Source organism: Diabrotica undecimpunctata, chromosome 5 (genome assembly GCF_040954645.1).
Source record: "Diabrotica undecimpunctata isolate CICGRU chromosome 5, icDiaUnde3, whole genome shotgun sequence".
Taxonomy (NCBI): domain Eukaryota; kingdom Metazoa; phylum Arthropoda; class Insecta; order Coleoptera; family Chrysomelidae; genus Diabrotica; species Diabrotica undecimpunctata.
Genome location: NC_092807.1, coordinates 161,822,831 through 161,833,894, shown reverse-complemented (window position 1 = coordinate 161,833,894; position 11,064 = coordinate 161,822,831). Strand labels below are relative to the sequence as shown.

At 30.4% G+C, this 11,064-nt stretch overlaps 1 protein-coding gene across 1 annotated transcript in view; it reads right to left on the bottom strand.

Annotated features, from left to right (window-relative positions):
• Positions 1-2,825: 2,825 nt before the first annotated feature.
• The window catches only part of LOC140442056 (uncharacterized), a 304,302-nt gene continuing 296,063 nt past the window's right edge, over positions 2,826-11,064 (bottom strand). Inside the window, exons 9-10 of the mRNA XM_072533113.1 lie at positions 7,871-8,063; positions 2,826-3,442 (exon numbers count right to left, since the gene is read on the bottom strand). Of these exons, the coding sequence (XP_072389214.1) occupies positions 3,168-3,442; positions 7,871-8,063 (468 nt within the window). The 3' untranslated portion in view covers positions 2,826-3,167. The remainder of the gene's footprint in view (positions 3,443-7,870; positions 8,064-11,064) is intronic.

Here is an 11,064-nt window from a genome sequence, read left to right as displayed (position 1 = left end):
ATAAACAAATTGAATAACTTTACGAGCTTTAAACATATCAATTTCAAAATTTATACACTTAAAGAATATTAAAAGACGCTTCTTTAAAAAAAAAGATACATTCGGCTTACTAATTGCCGAGATATTGAAGGTCAAAGTTGGCATAGATTTGCCGTGTAACCATAAGTGATAGAGGGCTCGTTTTTAAACAAGTACAGTCGCCTTGTCAAGTACTTTTTATATGAAAAGTTTTACGTAATGCGCTTCATGGCAACATACATAAAAAAGACAAATAAAAAACGGTTTTCGCGTAAAATGTCGCTCGGAATGCATGAGAGGTGGTGGTGGGGGACATTCACTCGAAATGTGAATCAGCGAGTTCAAAATCATAGCGCGCGCTAAAAATTGCATTATCTCGGCTTCTTGTTAACCAATTTTGCTCTTTTTTTTTAATTGATGTCTAGGACGACAAGGATTTCAAATATCATATTTTTAAATACCATTTTTAATTGCAAATTGGGAAATTTGCAATAAACAATTGTATGTTAAACAAGTAATTGCATTTTTTCTTTATGCATTTTTTTTGAGCTTGCAATTTATACATTGAAGTAAATTGTTACTTTTAGTAAACAAATATGTATTTATAAATTGTTAATAAATAATTTAAATTGCTAAAACAAAGGCGAACGAAAAAAAAAATTTTTTTTTCATAAATAAACTTTATTTTGACTCAATCTTCAATAATTTTTTTTAAGTCTTTCTTTTTTTGTAAGGACAAGAATCTTCAGGTCTTATTTCTTCCTCAAAACCTTCATTTTCCATTTCAATATCTTCATACTCGGTCTGTAAATTTAATGTTTCTTCTCCTTCATCTGTAGCTTTATCTTGTGCCTCTAGAAAATCTAAGGAATCCATTTTTGAACAAAGTTTTTTACATTTGCAACTAATATTTCTGAATAATCAGTGAGTCAGGTAGTAATACCTGCTCAGTTTATATTGGCTCAAGACCATTTTGAGTTAGTTCCCACCCCCACTCAGGTAGGTAGGTAGCATTCAGGTTATTTCCAAGACACTGCTGTACTTGGAAATATACATGAAGCGAGTGTTGCTCAGCTGCAGATTGTGTTGGTAGCAGCATGAACAATTGAAAATTTTTATTTTTGCAACTTTTATTAAAGCACAAGTAGCGAATTTTATTCAATGTAAAATCGCAATTTGAGTGGCCCATATACAATGCCGATATAATTTTACATCCGCTGCGTTTAATTTCTTCCTTAGTGGCACTTTTTTCATTAAAAATGGTTGCTTCTTGCGATATATCATTACAATGCGAAAACAATTTAACAATTTTGCTTTTTCCTTGATAAAAAAATGCAGAGGTTGTATCACAACCTTATAAATTTTGAAATTGATATGTTTAAAGCTCGTAAAGTTATTCAATTTGTTTATAAGCCTAAAAAATGTTTAAAACTTTAAAAAAAAATTCTAGGCTCTCCTAGTAAACCGATTTGAATTTTACAAAAAGTGTTTGAAAGTTTAAGCCTTTCTTCATATGTAAAAAAATTTTCAACTATCTAAGAGGCTTATTTGGGGCCTACTATAAATTTGAAAATTTGCGATTTTTTTCCAGTAGGGTGGATTGCAAAATTATTATCCAAAACCTATCCGACCGATCTTAACAAAATTTAGCACACGTTTTAAACATATTAAAAAGTTTTTTCAGGCGGAATATGGAGCTTGTAAGTCAAGTTTAGAAAGTCGAAAACATTTAAAGGATTAACTTCATTTTTTTGTACTTTTTTTCCAATTATTGCTATTTTTTCAACAATAAACATTAAATTTTCAATTTTTAGCTAACGAAATATTGTGTAAAATTGAATAGCGAAACTTTTTGCTTCTTATAATTTTTTCACTAGGATCAATATTTTCCGAATTATAAACGAAAATAGGAGCAAAAAATGAGAAATTTTCAATTGTTTTCAGATTTTGTTAAATAAAAAATTTAGCACAGGGTTTGCGACTGGCGCATATCGTGATTATCGATATTGGGCACATCCTAAAGGGATTCCAGCAAAAAAATAGCTTCCTATGGAAAATGTCCATTATGGTCTGAATTTCTTCAGATCCCGCCTAGTCTATTAGTAGTGTAAAAAGATTTTCAAGGTCAGAGAAAAAAATTATTCAAATCAGTCGTCCGTCAACATCATAATCGAATATAACCGATTTATGGGAGGTACTGATTTGTTAGATAAGAATCTTTCAAGATATAGGATAAGTATCAGACGTAAAAAGTGGTGGTGGGCAACCTTCACATGGTTGTTAGATGTTTCTATGGTAAATGCATTAAATATTAATAGAAAGACGGAATCTATATCTCAACTAGATTTAAGGAGACAAGTAGTACAAACATATCTTACCAAATATGGGGCTCCCCCTAAAGGTGCTGGAAAACCAGCAATATCACGTTCCAGTGTGGCATTTAACAGAGTGTCAGATGATCTACGATATGATGGTCGTAGACATTTACTTGTGCCCAATGAAACTAAGTAAAGAAGATGTGGCGGGGAAGGGTGTTCATCTAATGTACGTATCATATGTTTGAAATTTGACGTTTGGTTATGTATAGAATGTAAGGAAATATTCCATACCAAATAATTTTGTATTACGTATTAGGCTAGCGTTACCATGTTAACAGTCCAATTTTTGTTAAGACTGTGAGTTCCCTTCAATTTTTTGTTTAATTTTCCGAAAATACATAGTCTTAATACATCGTTGAACAATCTCCTTACTCTAAAGTATAAAAAAAAATAAATTTCACCGTTAAAGGGTTAAATTAAAAAAATAAAAATTATATAAACTTACTTTGACATAGGCAAGTCCTTGTTTAATCAAAATAACCCATGTATTATGTTACAGTCATTTAATAAAAAATTAAATTGACGTTTACAAGATAAAGTAGATCATATTTAAGAGAAAATTTACATATTCTATAATTACATAATTTGTACTAATTAACACCTACATTTCTATATCTACAAGCGATAGACTTCTAACTCTTTTAGCTAAATATTATTTTATTTATACTAAATAAGATAGTTCAGAAAAAGTCTTTGAGAAAATACAAATTTAGTAGAGTATTTCCAATGTATAGAAAAATATGATTTTTGCATCTACTCTATATAGTACAATTACAAAACGTGTAAATTTTCACAGGATTTTGATTTGCTGATGTCGTTTAAACATATTTTTTGCAAAATCTCTCTTGCAATGTTTAAGCTCAGACTTGTTTTAGAACCGTGTATTTTAGTGTTATCCTTTTTTAATGTGGCTTTCTTCTTTTCTCTGGATTCCCTTAACCGAATCTGTTTTAAAATGCCTACCAACAGTTCGTCGACATTGTGTTGAATTCCGCTAGATGTCTCTATAAACTTGCAATCTCTTGCCACCGCAAGTGCTTTACCCTCTGAAAATAAAACATATTTAGAGTAAACAAACTAAAAAAAAACAACTTTAAAAAATTGATAGAGATACTAAAATTCTAATAGTAACAAAGTTACTTTAGTTTTGATAAAACACAAAATTCTCTACAGGACAATTTTTGAGACCAAAAAAATAGTCATAGGATGGAACCCATTGTAAAAAGAAGACAATAATATAACAAAAACTAAGGCAAAAATAATTCAGCTGATTTGTTGTGCACAATATGTTTTTGTGCACAATATATAAGTAAAATACACCGAAACACTGAGCATAAAGTTGTTGACACTAATCACATATTTCAACGGTTTATTACTTTTTCTGGTTTACATAATCTTAAACGTGCGCTATTTAGTACAAATATAGACTTTTTCTATGATATTAATAATGATCCTGATTGTTTGACAGCCTTTCTTGCCGAAACTTATAACTTAATTTTAAAGTTTTTTTCCACTAAAAAATGGGACAAACTGCTAAAAAAAACACCCGTGCAATGGTTTAGTAATGAATTAAGGTCTTACAGATCTAATTTTTCTCGTATTAAATACATTACAGATGCCATCAAGGATCCCGATTTATTCAAAGTATATAAACAACAAAAATTTGTATATAATCGGCAATCACAAAATGCTAAAAAGCAGCTTACTGTGATTTTATTACTAATTCCAATAATAAACCTAGAGACGGCTGGAAAATAGTAAATTTCGAAAGAAAAAACACAAGATCTAGTTCGGCACAACCTGATCTACCTCCAGACGAAATAAATCAATTTTTTACTACAATTGCAGAGAATATAATTACATCTCTTCCCACTATTAATATCCATGTCCTCTTTAATTATAGAAATTATCCTTCTCCGAGCAAGTCCTTTTTTTTCGTCGTGTTGTGGAAGAAGAATTCTCTCAAAAAATCTCTTAGTAATTCTAATTGTAGGGACATTCACGAAATTAATAGCAAAATTTAAAAGCAAGTTACAAAATAGTTTTAACACCTTTCACTCATCTTATTAATTAATTCTATCAACTGAAGTATTTCCGGAAGTACTAAAATATTCAAAAGTACTACCTATCTGCAAAAAAAGTGATTCCTCAAAAACTGACAATTACAGACAAATAAACATTATTTGGGGTCCGATCCTGATAGTATATCGGAACGGTGTGTTTATTTTTGGCTCTCCAAAATAGTTTAAGTTAAGTGAGAACAAGTTTTCAAAATTTAACTACGCTTTAGAAGTTATTAGTGATCAACTGAACTCACTTTTGCTAGTCTGTAAGTACAGTTTTACTGTAAATTTCACCGAAAATATATAATAAGTACGTGTTTAACATCATTGAAAATTTTCATATCCATATTTGCTTGACGATAAACAAAAACATTTAATTACCATTGACTTGTATCTCCAGCCGGTTTTTTTCTGGCGGCGGACAGGTCCGTCTTTAGGAATGTTTAAACATCAACGCATATGTCGAAAATCAATGAAATAAATTTACCAGGTAATTCTCAAATGGATAATTCTACACAAAGAAGTTACTCTACTGCACTAACACAACAAAAATTTCCGTCAAAACGGCAAGCTATCATTTTTAATTCCATTGAAGATGCGAAAATACAAGTTTACCTCCTCCTCCTGGGAGAAATCATCCATCCAAAAAATATATTATTCTGCTCTAGATTATCGAACAGCAGAATATGTTTATATTTATCATCTGAAAATATCGTAGAAAAATTCATGAATGAAAATAACGGCAACATTGAAGTTAATAACCAGATTATACAAGCTCGACGGTATATAACTCCCTCCGAAAGAATCATTCTCTCTAATGTTTGCCCATCCATTCCTCATGATGTATTAATTAAAGAACTTGAATCCATGGGGCTTGTTATTCTATCTACAATGTCCTTTTTAAAAATTGGTGCACCGTTACCCGAATTTAATCATATAATGAGCTTTAGGAGACAAATCTTTATCAGCCCAACGGATTTCACAATTCCAGAACCGTTTTTAATTAATTACGATAATACTTCATATAGAATCTTTTTATCAAGCGGCAACCTAACGTGTTACAACTGTAAACAAAATGGGCATACGGCAACTAACTGCAAAAACCCTATCAATCCAAAACCAAATCCTACTTCTCCAACCACAGCAGAAGAAATCTCAACATGTAGCCCTCCAGAAATATCAACTATCACACCGACATCTACTTCAAGTCAAACAGACACCCCAACTACAGAAAATCAACTAAATATAAAACAAACTGCGAACGAAACAACTACCTTACATATGAAAAGTGAATTTTCACAGAACAGTTCAAAAAGAACTATTGACGATACCTTAAGTCCTTCTCCGCCTTCCAATGATACCACTAATAAACCGAAGTTTACCAGTCCAGCAGAAATACCATTTAATCCTAAGAAAAAACAAAATAAAGGTAAATCTCTAGAAGCATTCATAAACCAGCAGTCACCACCATTTATTTTAAGCTATGTTCAGATAAAAGACCTATTCGACAACATAAAGAATTCACCCGATCCACTTACTACCGTTGAAAATTATACAAACAACTTTACAGCTCTCATCGATATGTTAAGCAAAATATATCCCTATACTCAAGACAGATCTACAAAGACACGAAATACCAAATTAAGAAAAATTCTTCTAAAACACTTACAGATGCAAATCCCACACGACCTAGTATCCGATACAGACAGTGACTGCTCACAAATCAATCATTAAATAAATTTATTTAATAAAATAGAGTTCAATAACTCACTACAATCTATAGGAAGAATATACCCAGAGAATCATATTCTTGAAAAAATAAAACAAAATCTGATAGAGATAGAAAATTATAATAAGGAGGTAATCTTTATTTGGATCCCATCACATAATGGTATTAGAGGTAATGAAGAAGCAGATAAGCGTGCGCGTGAAGCCGTCAATTCAGCTGACTCTATTATTGTGAAATACGTGATAGCTAGTGATGTTTCAAGTGTTATCAAATCGCGGATCCTAAGTGAGTGGCAAAACCGGTGGGAATTTTCAGTGTCCAATCTTCGGAATATTAAACCGGACATTAAACCATGGAGATGTTTCCCCACTAAAAGAAGGGATCAAGTGACAATAACTCGTCTTAGATTAGGTCATACCAGTGCCACGCACAAGTTCTTAATTACTAAAGAATCCGAACTAAAATGTGAGCAGTGTAACGTTAAACTCTCGGTGAAACATGTTGTTGTAGACTGTCCAGTTTTCTCCACAGCAAGAATCAATTATGGTATATCAATAAACTTAGAGAAAGCACTTGGTGCAAATTGTTCATTCACAAATATGTTAAACTACTTAAAAGCTATTAATTTTGTTAATATATAATATATTTAATATTGTAAATCTGATTCTCGCTAATAACCTTCGGGTTGATGCGAATTTGTAAATAAAAAAAAAACATTATTTCTACTTTTGGGAAAGTGATTGAAAGTCGAAGGCTTTTGATTGAGTTTCACACGACATTTTGCTCCACAAATTAAATTACTCTAGAATCAGAGATATCTCTCTTAAGCTTATAACTTCTTTTCTATGTGGCAGACACCAGGCAATAGTGTCTAAAGGTCATCTCGCAGATTTTCTATCCGTAAAACATGGAGTCCCGCAAGGTTAAGTCTTAGGACCTCTTTTGTTTATTATTTATGACAACGATTTGCCTAAATTCGTATCTCCGTACAAATCCATACAATTCGCAAATAACACGGCATACGTTATTTCAGGAAAAAATAATAATGATTTAAAAATGTCTTATGAGGAAGTTTATACTAAATCTAGTACATGGTTTCCTGCAGACAAACTAAAACTGAACTCTTATAATACGCAAAATTCAGTAATATCTGCAAGTAATTTACATAATGATCCAGATAACAAAGATACTGTTAAACTATTGGGAATAACCATAGATAATCGACTGAACTGGTCGGCTTATTTCTCACAACTAAAGAAAAAGCTATCAAGTATTATACCTAGTATCAGGTATATATCAAGTATTAAACAGCTAAGTTGTAATGGTTTCGAAAAAGTTGTAAAAAAAATCTTCTGAAACATTGCTTTTACTCCTCAGAAGCATATCTGAGAAATCTTTTTCTCTTTAATATGTGTTCTTGTTACACCGAAAGCAATGAGATTGGAAATTAAATTTTTGTTATAACTTCTTCCTTTTACAATGGGTTCCTTTTTGTAACAATTTTTTTAACTTTTTACAATTTTCAAAGGTTTCAGCCTTGGTCTATTAACTGTCCTCTTTGGTTGTTAAAGAGGACTGGGTATACACAACTGTTTTCAAAGCTGTCAACAAAACGTAAATAGAATTAAATTTTTGACAATTTGTAAATGCCTAGTTAATAATTAAATTTGTCATACACATACCATTAGGAGGAATAACCCTTGCTCTAGCTAGATCTGCCTTGTTTCCCACCACAATCACACTTTTTTCTTGAGTGTATCCTTCTCTCCAAAGATAATTAAGTGTTTCTTCTGCATGTTGAAAACTAGATCTGGATACTACCGAATACACCATTACGCACGCATGGGGTTCATATGTACTAAGTGAATTTTCTACCTGAAATATAATAAATAATTTATAGGTATTTTCGTTTTTCTACAATAATTTAATTAGTTTTATAATAAAACATCAAACACAATATAAATGTTGATCTTTCGTTAAAATGTAAAATAGCATGCTATAATCCAATTTATTGGAGAGGGTGATTCATTGGTAGGAACTGATTTTTTTTATTTTTTATTTTTAAATGCATATTTACAGTCTACTCATAAACAGTACATTGAGTAATTAGTAAATGTGACGACAATATTGACTTGATTTGGGTACCTTCCAGCAAAGGAGCGCCTATTAGGAGTACAATATTCCATGATCTACGCATGTCCTCAAAATGTCAAATAATATGTTGGCGCGAATAATATATATTCTTTAACTATGGCGCGAATTCATCAGATTCATTTGTAAACAACATATTTTTGTAAAGTAAGTAACGTGTAACGTTGACCACGATTAAAATATTTCTTGTTCTTATCTTGTACTTGGCATCTAATAATATAAAATGCCAGTATTTTGTTTTGAGTGCGGGAAAACTTTTTCATTTCAATACAATCTGAATAAACATTCCAGAACTGTACATAATAAGGAACCTGAGAATATTGAATATAATGTGTGATACAAAGTATTTTTGTGTTGATTGTAATATTAACTTTAAATTTAATAATGACTTGAGAAAACATTTGGTTGATAATCATAATTTCGAGAATGTTGTGGAAGAATTATATTTTAAAAGTCATATGGGTATGTATAATTATCATCTTTTTTTAAAGAATCTTCTTCTAAATGTTTAAATTTTTTAGATTTTACTCAATGGCTTTTGGAAGTACAAACTCTAAATAAAGTTCAGTATGTCAAATCTACTGGGAAAAGAACTGTAAACAAATTTGAAAAACAATATTATGAGTGTAGGCGTTCACATAGAAACAGGAAAGAGAAGCATGATTTAAAAATGAAGCGAAAAAGAAAATTGAAATCACAGGGATCTTGTAAATTGCAAAAATCATGTGTAAGCCAAATTATTTTAAAAAGAAATGAGGAATCAGATGAGTGTTTTATTACATATTACAAGTCACATTATTTACATGGTGAAGATATACAACATTTGCAGATTACAAAGGAAGATAAGGATATAATTGCTTCTAAACTTATTTTAACAAGTAAACTCGGTTCGCTAATCCCAGTCCGAACTGTGTAGTGAATTTAGTAATTATTTTTTTGCGAAGTTAGTTACTTTTTGACAGACTAAAAGTGGCTGGAAATTACTATACAACCAAGCACCCATACTCATAGCCAATATTAATAGTAAACAAACTAAGTAGTAAATAAAATAGAACTTTGCGAATTACCGACAATCAATATTTATTTATCTGCACCATATAATAAATAGTTATGTTAAATTATAACAACTAAATATATATTTTTTAAATATATACTACCCAAAATTTGATGGGTTTAGTATACACTTCGACTATTTAGAATAATTCTTCTTTTTTTAAAGAAAGAAGTCTGTAATAGCAGGATACTTGAGCTATTAATACTGAGAAGTAGGAATTGTTGTGTTGTAGGTTTCCGACAATGAATCTGTCAAAATATGCCCGAGCTAAGCGAATGGAGTTTAACATTGATAACATGTAAGTAACATTGATAAATAAATGTACCCATCTACAGTCTTTTTTATTATCAAAGTATCATCAACAAAATAATATGTATTTAGGTATATTTGTTTTGCTAAATATTTTTATTTGTATTCTACATTTAATGTTTTTTTTTTGTATAAATTAAAATATTTTTTAGGATATTAACTTCTACACGAGATATGATATATAAGGATCTTAAAAGAGTTGATCTTCTTACGAATAAGGACATTAACAATATTAAGATATCTTATAAAGTTAGTGTGAAAGATGGCTACTTCCATCATGATGATGCAACCAGTGTGGATATTTGGGTTGCAGAATGCAAAAAAAATGAAAATAATCCTGTTATATTTTATAAGCCTCAAGGACAAGAATGTATAGGTTTTGAAAATGATGATTTTTGTTTAATAATTATGAACGATGTTCAGAGAAAAACTTTATTGGATTTTGGAAATACTTTGGTAACAATAGATGGTACTCATGGCTTAAATAGTTATGATTTTGACCTCACGACTTTGCTTGTCTTGGATGAGAATAGAAGAGGTTTTTCTGTAGCCTTTATGTTTTCAAATAAAAAAAAACAGCTATTTATGTCACATTTTTTTTTGGAAATAAAAAAAATAACAGGTAAAATTACTTCTAAGGTTTTCATGTCAGATATAACTGATACTTATTTTAATACCTGGTGCTTTGTTATGGGATCCGTAGAAAAAAGACTGTTGTGTTCATGGCACGTAGACAGAGCATGGCAGTCAAATTTATTAAAAATAATAAATAAAGAGAAAAGGTCTTGGGTCTACAAAACCCTGAAATATTTTCAAAATTTACTAAACATAGATATTTTTAATCTAAAATTCAATGAATTTGTTCAAACTCTTTTACAAGATAATGATACAAAATTTTTGGAAAATATATCCAAACACATTACTTACCCATTACTAAGTAATGGGCACATTGCCACCGAATTGGTTGTGTAAATACAAATATGCACTTGGAAAGCTTTCATAAAACAATTAAATATCATTATTTAGAAGGAAAAAAATAAAAAGATTAGACAAAACTATTAACCAATTAATGCTCTTTATATGTGGTAAAACTGTTGAGAGAATAATTTATTTAAAGAAAGGTAAAAATCTATCTAAAACAGAGGAAAATGACAATATACCAGAAATAGAAACAGACATTTCAGAATTATCATCACAATTAGGTAACACTAACAATAGCAGTGATGATATTAAAGAAAAAATTAAAAACAACTGCCTACAAATCATGGAAAGAATTGAAAAAGATGATAAGTTAAGCCAAGAACAACTAGAGTTAATGTTGAAACACTCGAATACAGTTATTGCTTTAGCCTCTGTAAAACC